The sequence below is a fragment of the Oncorhynchus keta genome, unplaced genomic scaffold (genome assembly GCF_023373465.1).
Source record: "Oncorhynchus keta strain PuntledgeMale-10-30-2019 unplaced genomic scaffold, Oket_V2 Un_scaffold_5451_pilon_pilon, whole genome shotgun sequence".
Taxonomy (NCBI): Eukaryota; Metazoa; Chordata; class Actinopteri; order Salmoniformes; family Salmonidae; genus Oncorhynchus; species Oncorhynchus keta.
Window position 1 is genome coordinate 25,280 of NW_026290961.1, and position 17,221 is coordinate 42,500.

Here is a 17,221-nt window from a genome sequence, read left to right on the forward strand (position 1 = left end):
TCATGAACCTCATGGTGTACCCTTGGAATTTGTAATTCTGCTGTTGCCAAAAGGAGCTGTGTGAGTTTGGTAAATGTCAGGTAGTAGATGAGTACTGACTGATCCAGTAGAGTACACTCTCAGACAAATAGAACCCTTTTCTGGTCATATGGAACCCTTGTAGGTTCCACATCGAACCATGAGTTCCAAATAGAACCCTTGAAAGGGTGCTATTTGTAACCAAAATGTTTTTATCTGATTTAAAAGGGTTCTATCTGGAACCTTGGTTATGGGAGTTCTGCTACAGGGACAAATGGTTCTAGATAGCACAATGTTTTTGAGAGTCCTGACTGTTCCAATGCCCCACATTGTTCCTGTTCAATGTAGGGAGGAAATGAATGGTGGAGCGGACTTTACTGCCAGTTGACAAGAAAGCCAGCAGGGATTTGTTTCCCAAATCCTTTTATTTTTGTTTCTCTATCTCCATGTCTCCCTCTTTTCCCCTTCCTTTTTGTATTCCTATTCACCCGCATCTCTCTCTCTCCACCACCCCCCCACCCCCCACATGGTTTGGTGCATTGCATTCACATTTGCGTCATCCTTGAGATGTGCCTGTGTCTGAGAGTTTATAAATAAAGACGAGGGAGAGCAGAAAGAGGGAAGGAGTGGAGGGAGATTGGGATCTGGTGAGAAGGGCAGGCGGGAGAATAGAAGTGTGTGTATGTGTGTGTGTGTGTGTGGGGGGGGTGTATATTCCACTGGGGGCCTATGACACGTATGGAGAAAAAACACCCAATTGGGTGGTTAGATGAAATGATGGAGAGAGAAAGAGGGAGAGAGAGAGAAAGAAAGACAGAGAGAGAGAGAGAAAGAAAGACAGAGAGAGAGAGAGAGAGAGAGAGAGAGAGAGAGAGAGAGAGAGAGAGAGAGAGAGAGAGAAAGAAAGACAGAGAGAGAGAGAGAGAAAGAGAGAGAGAGAGAGAAAGACAGAGAGAGAGAGAGAAAGAAAGACAGAGAGAGAGAGAGAAAGACAGAGAGAGAGAGAGAGAGAGAGAGAGAGAGAGAGAGAGAGAGAGAGAAAGAAAGACAGAGAGAGAGAGAGAAAGAGAGAGAGAGAGAGAGAGAGAGAGAGAGAGAGAGAGAGAGAGAGAGAGAGAGAGAGAGAAAAGAGGGTAATCCTTGCATTAGCTCAGCACAGAGGGAGGAGGGATGGATGAAGGATGGAGAGAGGGAAGGAGAGGTGAAAAACTGGATAAGATGGATGGACTTAATGTAGGCCAATATTTTACACTACAAGCATCTGAATATATCCATCCATCCTCCCTCCTCCCTTTCTCATCCCTCCTTCTCTCTCTTGTCCCTTCTTGCCTGTCTCCAGCCCTCCTCCCTCTCTCTATCCCTTTCTCCATCCCTCCTTGCCTCTCTCCATCCCTCCACTCTTTCTCCATGCTCCCTCCTCCCTCTCTCCATCCCTCCTCCCTCTCTCCATCCCTCCTCCCTCTCTCCATCCCTCCTCCCTCTCTCCATCCCTCCTCCCTCTCTCATCCCTCCTCCCTCTCTACATCCCTCCTCCCTCTCTCCATCCCTCCACTCTCTCTCCATGCTCCCTCCTCCCTCTCTCCATCCCTCCTCCCTCCCTCTCTCTATCTCTCCTCCCTCTCTCCATCCCTCCTACCTCTCTCCATCCCTCCACCCTCTCTACATCCCTCCTACCTCTCTCCATCCCTCCTACCTCTCTTCATCCCTCCTCCCTCTCTAAATCCCTCCTACCTCTCTCCATCCCTCCTCCCTCTCTCATCCCTCCTCCCTCTCTACATCCCTCCTCTCTCTCTCCATCCCTCCACTCTCTCTCCATGCTCCCTCCTCCCTCTCTCCATCCCTCCTCCCTCCCTCTCTCTATCTCTCCTCCCTCTCTCCATCCCTCCTACCTCTCTCCATCCCTCCTCCCTCTCTACATCCCTCCTACCTCTCTCCATCCCTCCTACCTCTCTTCATCCCTCCTCCCTCTCTCCATCCCTCCTCCCTCTCTCTATCTCTCCTCCCTCTCTCCATCCCTCCTACCTCTCTCCATCCCTCCTCCCTCTCTACATCCCTCCTCCCTCTCTACATCCCTCCTCCCTCTCTCCATCCCTCCTACCTCTCTCCATCCCTCCCCCTCTCTACATCCCTCCTACCTCTCTCCATCCCTCCTCCCTCTCTACATCCCTCCTACCTCTCTCCATCCCTCCTACCTCTCTTCATCCCTCCTCCCTCTCTCCATCCCTCCTCCCTCTCTCTATCTCTCCTCCCTCTCTCCATCCGTCCTACCTCTCTCCATCCCTCCTCCCTCTCTCCATCCCTCCTTGCCTCTCTCGATCCTTCCACTCTTTCTCCATACTCCCTCCTACCTCTCTCCATCCCTCCTCCCTTTCTCCATCCCTCCTTGCCTTTCTCCATCCCTCCTTGCATCTCTCATCCCTCCTACCTCTCGCCATCCATTCTCCCTCTCTCCATCCCTCCTTGCCTCTCTCGATCCTTCCACTCTTTCTCCATACTCCCTCCTACCTCTCTCCATCCCTCCTCCCTTTCTCCATCCCTCCTTGCCTCTCTCCATCACTCCTCCCTCTCTCTATCCATTTCTCCATCCCTCCTTGCCTCTCTCCTTCCGTCCTACCTCCCTCCTACCTCTCTCCATCCCTCCTTGCTTCTCTCAATCCCTTCACTCTCTCTCTCTCCATCCCCCTCCTCCCTCCTTGCATCTCTCTCCATTCTCCCTCTCTCCATCCCCCCTGCCTCTCTCCATCCCTCCACTCTCTCTTCATCCTCCATCACCACTCTCTCCATCCCTCCTCCCTCTCTACATCCCTCCTACCTCTCTCTATCCCTTTCTCCATCCTCCATCCCCACTCTCTCCCTCCTCCCTCTCTCCATCCCCCTCCCTCACTCCATCCTCCTTTTAGAGAGTAGGTAGATGCACACCCAAAAGGTTGAAACAGAAATGAAACTTCAGAAAAAGGAAGTTGCACTCGAAGTCCTAGTAAAAGAAGGTAGACATCCACCAAAGGAGAGCTGCTGAGGCACTGATCAACAGGGAATTCAACTTTACAACACTACAGTCGTGAACACTATCAACTCTTCATTGAATGGCTGGGAGTGTCTACTGATTCTTTATAACGGCACAGAGCAGCATAGAGACAATCAAGCCAATAATGTTGCCTTGAGACTTTGACTTTGTCCAAAACGGCACCCTATCCTCTATATACTGTAGTGCACTACTTTTGCGCACAGCCCTATGGACCCTGGTCAAAAGTAGTGCACTATATAGGGAAAAGGGTGCCGTTTCAGATGCATACTGTCTATAACAGCTGAGGGATAATGGAGCTCCTATGAAGAGTACACAGCAGAGCTGAGCTGAGGTCACATCTAAGTTAACTGAAATTCCAGTCAGTTGAGAAAAAGGGCTTCTATACACACACACACACACACACACACACACACACACACACACACACACACACACACACACACACACACACACACACACACACACACACACACACACACACACACACACACACACACACACACACACACACACACACACACACACACACACACACACACACATCCTGTGCAGAAGGTATACACTACTTTCACAATGCTTCGATAGAGTGTGTGTCTACACTCTCCAGTCATGTAAGTGCACACATACCACGTGCCGTGGAAGGAAGTGAAATGAGATTTGGTGAATCGGAAGTGGTGACGCCAAGGCTAGGAATGAAGACTCCTGTAGAGGACAGTGTGAATGAAAGAGAGAGAGACAAAAGGAATGAAGAGCGAGAGAGCGAGAGAGAGGGGGGAAAGGAGCAAGACTATATGAAATTGTAAAAAGCTAAATTGTTTTGGCCTTATAGCAGTGAGCTACAGAGTGTCTGACCGGGAGTGTGTGTGTTTCTCCACGTCTGTAAACTGTATGAACGTGTGTGTGTGTGTGTGTGTGTGTGTGTGTGTGTGTGTGTGTGTGTGTGTGTGTGTGTGTGTGTGTGTGTGTGTGTGTGTGTGTGTGTGTGTGTGTGTGTGTGTGTGTGTGTGTACCCGACCATGTGTGTGTGTGTCCACCTGTTTCTCCATCTGTCTCCACACCCCAGGGGTGTGTTGGCTCAGCAGCGAACATCGACTCGTTCGACCCTCACCACACACCTCAGATCAGAGGGATGGACACCAGCCCCGCCATCACCTCTGGTAGCACACCACCCCTTGCCCCCTTCATCCATCCCCCCACTCACCCACCTCACTCTCAATGGGGTCTTTATGAAAGTGGGACGGTTTGACTTCATCCATCCCCCCACTCACCCACCTCACTCTCAATGGGGTCTTTATGAAAGTGGGACTGTTTGACTTCATCCATCCCCCCACTCACCCACCTCACTCTCAATGGGGTCTTTATGAAAGTGGGACGGTTTGACTTCATCCATCCCCCCACTCACCCACCTCACTCTCAATGGGGTCTTTATGAAAGTGGGACGGTTTGACTTCATCCATCCCCCCACTCACCCACCTCACTCTCAATGGGGTCTTTATGACAGTGGGACGGTTTGACTTCATCCATCCCCCCACTCACCCACCTCACTCTCAATGGGGTCTTTATGACAGTGGGACGGTTTGACTTCATCCATCCCCCCACTCACCCACCTCACTCTCAATGGGGTCTTTATGACAGTGGGACGGTTTGACTTCATCCATCCCCCCACTCACCCACCTCACTCTCAATGGGGTCTTTATGACAGTGGGACGGTTTGACTTCATCCATCCCCCCACTCACCCACCTCACTCTCAATGGGGTCTTTATGACAGTGGGACGGTTTGACTTCATCCATCCCCCCACTCACCCACCTCACTCTCAATGGGGTCTTTATGACAGTGGGACTGTTTGACTTCATCCATCCCCCCACTCACCCACCTCACTCTCAATGGGGTCTTTATGACAGTGGGACGGTTTGACTTCATCCATCCCCCCACTCACCCACCTCACTCTCAATGGGGTCTTTATGAAAGTGGGACTGTTTGACTTCATCCATCCCCCCACTCACCCACCTCACTCTCAATGGGGTCTTTATGACAGTGGGACGGTTTGACTTCATCCATCCCCCCACTCACCCACCTCACTCTCAATGGGGTCTTTATGAAAGTGGGACGGTTTGACTTCATCCATCCCCCCACTCACCCACCTCACTCTCAATGGGGTCTTTATGACAGTGGGACGGTTTGACTTCATCCATCCCCCCACTCACCCACCTCACTCTCAATGGGGTCTTTATGAAAGTGGGACGGTTTGACTTCATCCATCCCCCCACTCACCCACCTCACTCTCAATGGGGTCTTTATGACAGTGGGACGGTTTGACTTCATCCATCCCCCCACTCACCCACCTCACTCTCAATGGGGTCTTTATGACAGTGGGACTGTTTGACTTCATCTGGAGAGAGCAACGTTTTAGCAACATTTCAATCAACCGATTGATTAACTGATAAGGTGGCAGGTTATTTCCAGCTGGTTAGGATCCGAGATGTTGGGTTTCGCTGTGCAGCGAGACATGACGGGCGGATACTGTACAGACAGATAGAGAGAGAGAGAGACGCACGCACACGCACACAAGAAGGCAAACTATGTACAGCTGGTGGTGGTGGGGGTGGCAGGGGGAAGCCTCTATTTCTATTTGTCTATGTCACAAACATCAATTATTCACAGATATTGGAATGGCCACATAAAAAACACACACATACACACTCACACACATACACACTCACACAAACACGCTCACAAATACCCACAAACAAAAAATCAAGCATGCATCCATGAAAGCAAATGCACGCACACACACACTGTTCCTTCATCATTAACTGACTGTTCCTTCATCTGATTAACTGACTGTTCCTTCACACAGAGCGGGTGTGTGTGTAGGAGTGGTAAAGTTCCTTCATCTGTGTGTGTGTGATTAACTGACTGTTCCTTCATCTGATTAACTGACTGTTCCTTCATCTGTGTGTGATTAACTGACTGTTCCTTCATCTGTGTGTTCCTTCATCTGTGACTTGTGTGTGTGTGTGTGTGACTGTGATTAACTGTGTTCCTTCATCTGATTAACTGACTGTTCCTTCATCTGTGTGTGTGACTGTGATTAACTGACTGTGATTAACTGACTGTTCCTTCATCTGATTAACATGCATCATGGCAGTTCCTTCATCTGATTAACTGACTGTTCCTTCATCTGATTAACTACTGTTCCTTCAGATTAACTGACTGCATCTGATTAACACTGATCTGATTCTGACTGTTCCTTCATCTGATTAACTGACTGTTCCTTCATCTGATTAACTGACTGTTCCTTCATCTGATTAAAACTGATTAACTGACTGTTCCTTCATCTGATTAACTGACTGTTCCTTCATCTGATTCTGACTGTTCCTTCATCTGATTAACTGACTGTTCCTTCATCTGATTAACTGACTGTTCCTTCATCTGATTAACTGATTAACTGTTCCTTCATCTGATTAACTGACTGTTCCTTCATCTGATTTACTGTTCCTTCATCTGATTAACTGCTGTTCCTTCATCTGATTAACTGACTGTTCCTTCATCTGATTAACTGATCTGTTCCTTCATCTGATTAACTGGCTGTTCCTTCATCTGATTAACTGACTGTTCCTTCATCTGATTAACTGACTGTTCCTTCATCTGATTAACTGACTGTTCCTTCATCTGATTAACTGACTGTTCCTTCATCTGATTTCCTTCATCTGATTAACTGACTGTTCCTTCATCTGATTAACTGACTGTTCCTTCATCTGATTAACTGACTGTTCCTTCATCTGATTAACTGACTGTTCCTTCATCTGATTAACTGACTGTTCCTTCATCTGATTAACTGACTGTTCCTTCATCTGATTAACTGACTGTTCCTTCATCTGATTAACTGACTGTTCCTTCATCTGATTAACTGACTGTTCCTTCATCTGATTAACTGACTGTTCCTTCATCTGATTAACTGACTGTTCCTTCATCTGATTAACTGACTGTTCCTTCATCTGATTAACTGACTGTTCCTTCATCTGATTAACTGACTGTTCCTTCATCTGATTAACTGGCTGTTCCTTCATGACTGTTCCTTCATCTGATTAACTGACTGTTCCTTCATCTGATTAACTGACTGTTCCTTCATCTGATTAACTGACTGTTCCTTCATCTGATTAACTGACTGTTCCTTCATCTGATTAACTGACTGTTCCTTCATCTGATTAACTGACTGTTCCTTTCTGATTAATGTTCCTTCATCTGATTAACTGACTGTTCCTTCATCTGATTAACTGACTGTTCCTTCATCTGATTAACTGACTGTTCCTTCATCTGATTAACTGACTGTTCCTTCATCATGATTAACTGACTGTTCCTTCATCTGATTAACTGACTGTTCCTTCATCTGATTAACTGACTGTTCCTTCATCTGATTAACTGACTGTTCCTTCATCTGATTAACTGACTGTTCCTTCATCTGATTAACTGACTGTTCCTTCATCTGATTAACTGACTGTTCCTTCATCTGATTAACTGACTGTTCCTTCATCTGATTAACTGACTGTTCCTTCATCTGATTAACTGACTGTTCCTTCATCTGATTAACTGACTGTTCTGTTCCTTCATCTGATTAACTGACTGTTCCTTCATCTGATTAACTGTTCCTTCATCTGATTAACTGTTCCTTCATCTGATTAACTGACTGTTCCTTCATCTGATTAACTGACTGTTCCTTCATCTGATTAACTGACTGTTCCTTCATCTGATTAACTGACTGTTCCTTCATCTGATTAACTGACTGTTCCTTCATCTGATTAACTGACTGTTCCTTCATCTGATTAACTGACTGTTCCTTCATCTGATTAACTGACTGTTCCTTCTGATTAATCTGATTAACTGACTGTTCCTTCATCTGATTAACTGACTGTTCCTTCATCTGATTAACTGACTGTTCCTTCATCTGATTTACTGTTCCTTCATCTGATTAACTGACTGTTCCTTCATCTGATTAACTGACTGTTCCTTCATCTGATTAACTGACTGTTCCTTCATCTGATTAACTGACTGTTCCTTCATCTGATTAACTGACTGTTCCTTCATCTGATTAACTGACTGTTCCTTCATCTGATTAACTGACTGTTCCTTCATCTGATTAACTGACTGTTCCTTCATCTGATTAACTGACTGTTCCTTCATCTGATTAACTGGCTGTTCCTTCATCTGATTAACTGACTGTTCCTTCATCTGATTAACTGACTGTTCCTTCATCTGATTAACTGACTGTTCCTTCATCTGATTAACTGACTGTTCCTTCATCTGATTAACTGACTGTTCCTTCATCTGATTAACTGACTGTTCCTTCATCTGATTAACTGACTGTTCCTTCATCTGATTAACTGACTGTTCCTTCATCTGATTAACTGACTGTTCCTTCATCTGATTAACTGACTGTTCCTTCATCTGATTAACTAATCTGATTAACTGACTGTTCCTTCATCTGATTAACTGACTGTTCCTTCATCTGATTAACTGACTGTTCCTTCATCTGATTAACTGACTGTTCCTTCATCTGATTAACTGACTGTTCCTTTCATCTGATTAACTGACTGTTCCTTCATCTGATTAACTGACTGTTCCTTCATCTGATTAACTGACTGTTCCTTCATCTGATTAACTGACTGTTCCTTCATCTGACTGTTCCTTAACTGATTAACTGATCTGTTCCTTCATCTGATTCCTTCATCTGATTAACTGACTGTTCCTTCATCTGATTAACTGGCTGTTCCTTCATCTGATTAACTGACTGTTCCTTCATCTGATTAACTGGCTGTTCCTTCATCTGATTAACTGACTGTTCCTTCATCTGATTAACTGACTGTTCCTTCATCTGATTAACTGACTGTTCCTTCATCTGATTAACTGACTGTTCCTTCATCTGATTAACTGACTGTTCCTTCATCTGATTAACTGACTGTTCCTTCATCTGATTAACTGACTGTTCCTTCATCTGATTAACTGACTGTTCCTTCATCTGATTAACTGACTGTTCCTTCATCTGATTAACTGACTGTTCCTTCATCTGATTAACTGACTGTTCCTTCATCTGATTAACTGACTGTTCCTTCATCTGATTAACTGACTGTTCCTTCATCTGATTAACTGACTGTTCCTTCATCTGATTAACTGACTGTTCCTTCATCTGATTAACTGACTGTTCCTTCATCTGATTAACTGACTGTTCCTTCATCTGATTAACTGACTGTTCCTTCATCTGATTAACTGACTGTTCCTTCATCTGATTAACTGACTGTTCCTTCATCTGATTAACTGACTGTTCCTTCATCTGATTAACTGACTGTTCCTTCATCTGATTAACTGACTGTTCCTTCTGTTCCTGTTCATCTGATTAACTGACTGTTCCTTCATCTGATTAACTGACTGTTCCTTCATCTGATTAACTGACTGTTCCTTCATCTGATTAACTGACTGTTCCTCCTTCATCTGATTAAACTGTTCCTTCATCTGATTAACTGACTGTTCCTTCATCTGATTAACTGACTGTTCCTTCATCTGATTAACTGACTGTTCCTTCATCTGATTAACTGACTGTTCCTTCATCTGATTAACTGACTGTTCCTTCATCTGATTAACTGACTGTTCCTTCATCTGATTAACTGACTGTTCCTTCATCTGATTAACTGACTGTTCCTTCATCTGATTAACTGACTGTTCCTTCATCTGATTAACTGACTGTTCCTTCATCTGATTAACTGACTGTTCCTTCATCTGATTAACTGACTGTTCCTTCATCTGATTAACTGACTGTTCCTTGATTAACTGACTGTTCTGATTAACTGACTGTTCCTTCATCTGATTAACTGACTGTTCCTTCATCTGATTCATCTGACTGTTCCTTCATCTGATTAACTGACTGCTGTTCCTTTCCTTCATCTGATTAACTGACTGTTCCTTCATCTGATTAACTGACTGTTCCTTCATCTGATTAACTGACTGTTCCTTCATCTGATTAACTGACTGTTCCTTCATCTGATTAACTGGCTGTTCCTTCATCTGATTAACTGACTGTTCCTTCATCTGATTAACTGACTGTTCCTTCATCTGATTAACTGACTGTTCCTTCATCTGATTAACTGACTGTTCCTTCATCTGATTAACTGACTGTTCCTTCATCTGATTAACTGACTGTTCCTTCATCTGATTAACTGACTGTTCCTTCATCTGATTAACTGACTGTTCCTTCATCTGATTAACTGACTGTTCCTTCATCTGATTAACTGACTGTTCCTTCATCTGATTAACTGACTGTTCCTTCATCTGATTAACTGACTGTTCCTTCATCTGATTAACTGACTGTTCCTTCATCTGATTAACTGACTGTTCCTTCATCTGATTAACTGACTGTTCCTTCATCTGATTAACTGACTGTTCCTTCATCTGATTAACTGACTGTTCCTTCATCTGACTGTTCCTGACTGTTCCTTCATCTGATTAACTGACTGTTCCTTCATCATCTGTTCCTTCATCTGATTAACTGACTGTTCCTTAACTGACTGTTCCTTCATCTGATTAACTGACTGTTCCTTCATCTGATTAACTGACTGTTCCTTCATCTGATTAACTGACTGTTCCTTCATCTGATTAACTGACTGTTCCTTCATCTGATTAACTGACTGTTCCTTCATCTGATTAACTGACTGTTCCTTCATCTGATTAACTGACTGTTCCTTCATCTGATTAACTGACTGTTCCTTCATCTGATTAACTGACTGTTCCTTCATCTGATTAACTGACTGTTCCTTCATCTGATTAACTGACTGTTCCTTCATCTGATTAACTGACTGTTCCTTCATCTGATTAACTGACTGTTCCTTCATCTGATTAACTGACTGTTCCTTAACTGACTGTTCCTTCATCTGATTAACTGACTGTTCCTTCATCTGATTAACTGACTGTTCCTTCATCTGATTAACTGACTGTTCCTTCATCTGATTAACTGACTGTTCCTTCATCTGATTAACTCTGTTCCTTCATCTGATTAACTGACTGTTCCTTCATCTGATTAACTGACTGTTCCTTCATCTGATTAACTGACTGTTCCTTCATCTGATTAACTGACTGTTCCTTCATCTGATTAACTGACTGTTCCTTCATCTGATTAACTGACTGTTCCTTCATCTGATTAACTGACTGTTCCTTCATCTGATTAACTGGCTGTTCCTTCATCTGATTAACTGACTGTTCCTTCATCTGATTAACTGACTGTTCCTTCATCTGATTAACTGACTGTTCCTTCATCTGATTAACTGACTGTTCCTTCATCTGATTAACTGGCTGTTCCTTCATCTGATTAGGTGGCTGTTCCTTCATCTGATTAGGTGGCTGTTCCTTCATCTGATTAGGTGGCTGTTCCTTTATCTCTTTATATGTGACTGACTGGGGTTAGAATCTGGGTCTTCTAATTGCCACAAGACTGTGTTCGCCTGCTGAGCTAAAACCTAGGGAACTAACACACTCAGCTGATAGTGTGGGAGAGGCAGGGGAATCCTGGTCTCCTGCATGTCACAAGACTGAGTTAGCCCGCTGAGCTAAAGCCTGTCTGTCTACGTTAGTCCGTCTGTCTCTTTACATGTCTGTCTGTATGTAGCCGACTGGGTCTCCTGTCCACCACAAGACTGTGTTAGTCCGCTGAACTAAAGCCTAGAGAGCTAAAGCAAGTCAGTCTTCAGGGGTTGTCATTGGGTTGGCTTGAAAGTATACAGCACCACATGAGCAAAACACTATGACAGACCAGTTACACCAAAACCTTCTGAGTTTTACCAATTCGCCTGTTGGATCCATATAATGATAATCCCAATTATATCGTTAGAACCCCCACCTTCACATTCCAAAATCCTTCTGTATCTCAACCTGAATGTGTCCCACTCATAATTTCTAAGACTACTCATTCATTCCTGTCTCATGTCACATGGCACCAACTACTTCGGAACATATGAGAGTGTTGTGGGTTTTATTTACTAAGTCTCCACTCCTTATAGGCTAAGTACAATTATTCATTCATAAATGTCTGTGCGACAACCTCCCTTTGGCAGTAGGTAAATGTCCCCCCCTCCGTCTGTTTAATCAGATTTGGTTTTAATCCCACTGATCTCCTTTCCTCTCTCTTCCTTCTATTCTCTCGCTCTCCATTCATCTCTCTATCCCCCCTCTCTCTGAGGCGTGCCGTTGCCGCCCGGAAACAGACCATAGAGGCTTCTGATCGCGAGCCAGGCAGCGAACCTAGTGCTGCTTTCTCTACCCGTCCTCCGCTCCTCCACAAAGCGCAGTCATTACCGGGCATCGTGCCTACGTACCTCCCTCCCTTCCTCTCACTCACTCAATCACTCACTCCATCCCTCCCTCCCGCGTGATTCTGTCTGAATCTACTCCTTTCTCTATCTTGGAGCGCTGTCCTCTAGGCTATCTGCGGTTGCGCGCGCAGTCTCTCCAAGAATCCTCTCATCACCCGCACGCACAGTGCACGGCCCCTCCTCTTTCCGTTTTTTCTCTTCTCTCAATTACCCCCCTCCTTCGATCTTGGCCCGTGACGTAGGGGATTCCGTGGTGCCCACAACCGTAGGCGCTAACGGGATTCTCGAGTATAAATGGGACACCGGGAGCCAACATTCGGTACTCTCTCAGTCGCTCCGACTCGGGAACCAATCGTCCAGAGTACCAGTCAGCGGAGATAGCAGGCAGTATTTCACCCTCTCAGGCTAACTCGCTTTCGGCTTTGGTTTGAAATGGACACCCCTACAACCGCTCGGAGCAGACAATGCTCATTCATGCGCACCTGCAAAAGTAAGTTTCTACCGATTTTCTTACCACAATCTATTGGTTTATACTGTTGTGCGTGAGTTACTATGACTTTTAGAAACTATCTTACTTGATAGTTTTGAGAATCCTTCCTCCAGTTGACTTATTTCTACCACTTTTCTAACGGTTTCCCGTTATATTCTGTTTGTCTTCTGATGTAATAGTGTAAGAGGTGTTGTGCGTTAGTTAGGCTGCTACGACTTTGAGAAAGTATCTGATTTAATAGTTTGGTAATCATTCACCCAGTTAGCAATGGAATGCATGATTCACAGATAATATTTAAACAAAATGCGGGCTTTGCAGCCATGTTAGATGCAGCCATCAACATGGATTGTAATTCCAATACGTTTGTAAAATAGATTTAGTACGGAACGTTTTAAACTTGCAATTTTGCTATGATTGTACTTTGATTTTACATTATGATGTAGGCCTACTTTTTAACTATTCAATAGACAGATATCGCCTGTGTAAGATATGGAACTTAACTTAGACTTTTAATATGTTTGTAATAGTTTTAGATGCGATTTACTTGGGTTTACTTTGAGATACTGCCGTGCGTAATGCCTTACGCAAGCAAAGAGAGACAGGCAGTTTTACGCACAGACTTGGTTACTCAATCACGCCTTCTAAAGTGATCATACGTCATCTCTGTCATCATATGGGCTCATGATGCTGTAATCTTTACTGATTATGAATTAACTGAGCTTCATATTGTCTAAATTGAGCGTGAATTATTTAATCAGTATTAAAATGACAATCTCATTCCATCAATATGATGATATTTTGTGAATGTTTTCAACAATTTCCTAATGATATATTTTAGGTATTCAGATTAGACAAAGGCTTTGCATAAAGTATTTAGCATCAACTGAAGGTAGCAATGTGGTTTAGTGCAGCAGTTGAGTGTCTGCGTCAACGGTTTCAGCACCGTTGTTAATGGACAGCTCCAGCTATTTTTTTCCTCATATCTCCGTATTCAAACGTGACAATTTAAACTGATGTTGGGGAGAAAAAACTATTGCTGCATCCATAACTATTTTGGTACATAAGCAACACTTTGATTGTGATCTGAGATTTGACTGATCAGCTGTATAGGGATTCAACTGCCACATTTCCAGCAGCAGTTTGCCATCCGGGCCACCACCAAACAGTTTCAGAACCACAGCTATCGGACAGCTCCCGCTAGCTTCGCCTTCCCGACCCCACATCTAGACTCACTTCTCCCCGCTTCCCTCTCTCTCCCAGGCGGACTCTCCCTGTGGCTGGTGGTGTGGCTGGTCCTCGGCAAGCCCGGTTCGTCGGGGGCGTGCCCGCATCTATGCGTGTGCTACCCGACTCCCATGACCGTGAGCTGCCAGGCGCAGAACTTCACCTCCGTGCCGGTCGGCGTGCCCTACGACTCGCAGCGTGTGTTCCTACAGAACAACCGAATTACGGAGCTCAGAGTCGGCTCTTTCGGCTTCGGGACTCAGGTAAGAGACTATAGATTGTTTAAAGGAGACATGGCGGGTGTTTGAGTGTGTGATTATTTTGCCCTCTCTCTCTCTCTTTCTAACTCTCTCTGCCTCTATCTTTGCTCCTAACCCTTGTTTTTCTTTTTGAGTTTGAGTCCAGAGTCTTACCTACAATATGACCATAGAATAATACCTGACCCTAGAATACATATTGATATTCACACTCTCCCTCCTCCTCCTCTCCCTCCTCCCCTCTCCCCTATAGGTCCTGTGGCTGTTCTCCAACAACATCACGTGGATTGAGGCTGGCTCCTTCAGTGAGCTGAGGGATCTAGAGGAGCTGGACCTGGGGGACAACTCTCACCTGCGCAGGCTGGAAGGAGGCGCCTTCAGGGGCCTGGAGAAACTCCAGAGTCTCCACATGCACCGCTGCAAGCTTACCGCCCTGCCCCACGACCTGTTCCACAAGCTATACAGCCTGCAGTTCCTCTACCTGCAGGTAGGGGCAGTACACATATATTCATGCACACACGGGCACATATGAAAACACACACAACACGCATACACACACACTACAGGGAATTCTCATAGCTGTGAAAATTACATCATTTTATATAATCACAATCACAATTACATCATGTTGTATCATGATTCAAATCATGCTGCATCAGTGATAGTTATGAGATGCCCTTAGTGGAAGGTGTAAATGTTTCTCACCTCACCACTACTGAGATGTAGCCCATCATCACCTGATCCCACCTGACCACTTCCTCTTCCTGTTTCCTGTTTCGTCCTTGTAGGAGAACCAGCTCCACTTCCTCCAGGATGACCTCTTCTCTGACCTCATCAACCTGAGCCAGCTCTTCTTGCATGGAAACCGTATCCGTACTCTGTCGGAGAACGTGTTCCGTGGCCTGGTCAACCTGGACCGCCTTCTTCTCCACGACAATCGTGTGCGCCAGGTTAACCGCCGGGCGTTCCGCGACCTCGGACGCCTGACCATGCTCTTCCTGTTCAACAACTCATTGGCTGAGCTCCCCGGCCAGGCTCTCCGTGACACCCAGGGCATCGAGTTCCTCCGTCTCAATGGGAACCCCTGGTCCTGTGGCTGCGAGGCCCTCCCCCTGTGGGAGTGGTTCCGTGGCGCCCGCGTCTCATCGTCCGAGCTGTTGTGTTCCTCCCCGTCCCCCCGCCGCGGGATGGACCTCCGCTTCCTCCGTGAGATGGACTTCGCCCTCTGCCCTCTCCCCGACCCTGGCACCCTGGCCGGCTCCACCACGAGGACCTTCAGCACCAAGACAAGATGGTGGTTCTCCAAGCACAAGCCCCAGTCCCAGACCAAGGCAGTGTTCGAGAAGAGCTCCGAGACCATCAAGGCCTTCCCGTTCCCCCAAGGAAAGAACAAGCCACCCATCGTGTCCTCCACCAACGTCAAGTACGAGCTCGGTGAGGAAGAGGCAGCACTACCCAAACTCGACGCTGAGGAGTACTGGGCGAACTATGAGAACGAGGACGCCGGCACCACGCTGCGATGCTTCGAGCTCGAGTGTCCGCCTGACTTCGATGGCCTCCCTCCCAACTCCTCCTCCACCCCCACATCATCCCCCTCTCTCTCACTCCTCCTCGCCCTCTCGCTACTCGCCGTCTCCATCAATCTACACCTCATATTTGGCTGAATCAGACTGAGTACCCACTTCCCGTTCCTGTTTTCGCCCCGGCCCCTCTCAGGGCATGGGGAACCCCTTGTTAAAGACTCTGTACCTCCCTAGTTAACCCTCTGATGTCCTACTGGATAACCTCTGTCAGTAGTACAGGACAGCAGGGGATACAAAGGGGGGGGTTAGATTGTTACTTCTAACTTAATGCAGGGTTAAACAACAATGGCTGACAGTACATAGTACAATATAGTACAGTACAGTAGTCAACCAAGGCTGTTACTACAACAGGTGCATCTCACCTGTCTGGTGTGTTGGTTGCCGTGACGACGCCTGCAATCAGGGGTCAGTGGTCACCTGTAACGCTCTACAGCTAACACCAGTGCTACTTACTGTTGCGAATGCTATAACTGTTGTCACTTGGAGGAATATTACAACTACAAGTGCAACGACTATTATATGCATGTTACGACTACTACTATTCCGAATACGTCTGCTACTACAAGTGCTATGATTACAGTTACGACAGTATCTACATTTCTATTGTTGTACTAACTCTGACAACTGTACTGTAAATAGGTGGGTGTACTTGATGGTGCAGTGCAGTTGGGATATCCTTCTTATATGTTGTCTACCATGATGCCTACTTTATAATGGATTGTTTACACAAACATCGCTAAGGGGAGAGATAAAAGAAGGGATGAAGGAATGAAAGAGAGGCAGTCACCAGAGTACGAGAAGGTGAGAGAGGATATGTAGAGAGATATGTAAAGGTAGAGAGAGAGAAAGGCAGAGAGAGTGATGAGTTAAAAAGTTACCAAAGGAAGAAGCTAGAGGACAGAGAGGGTGGAAGAAGGGTGGAAGAGAAGAGAAGAAAGCGCAACAGGAAAGGACAGAGAGGGAGGGAGAGAGGGTGGAAGAAGGGTGGAAGAGAAGAGAAGAAAGCGCAACAGGAAAGGACAGAGAGGGAGGGAGAGAGGGTTGTCGAGATTCTCAATAATAAAGAGAACAGAAGAGAGGGAGCAAGGACAGCACAGGCAATATAAATAAAGCAAAGGAATGTGAGACACGGTGAAATGAAGAAAGAACGAAAGAAAGAGAGAGAGAGAAAATGACAGTACTGTCCTTTGACCATGAGATACTTAATAGGAGAGACAAGCAATCACTTCAGGTATTCAAGTTCAGTCTTTGTATAACTTCATGTCCTGT

At 45.6% G+C, this 17,221-nt stretch overlaps 1 protein-coding gene across 1 annotated transcript in view; it reads left to right on the forward strand.

Moving 5' to 3' along the window:
* The first annotated feature begins 12,551 nt into the window (after positions 1-12,551).
* Positions 12,552-17,221, forward strand: part of LOC118382509 (reticulon-4 receptor-like 2) — a 6,020-nt gene continuing 1,350 nt past the window's right edge. Inside the window, exons 1-4 of the mRNA XM_052516892.1 lie at positions 12,552-12,888; positions 14,149-14,375; positions 14,623-14,856; positions 15,158-17,221. The exon at positions 15,158-17,221 is cut by the window's right edge and continues 1,350 nt beyond it. Of these exons, the coding sequence (XP_052372852.1) occupies positions 12,831-12,888; positions 14,149-14,375; positions 14,623-14,856; positions 15,158-16,033 (1,395 nt within the window). The 5' untranslated portion in view covers positions 12,552-12,830 and the 3' untranslated portion in view covers positions 16,034-17,221. The remainder of the gene's footprint in view (positions 12,889-14,148; positions 14,376-14,622; positions 14,857-15,157) is intronic.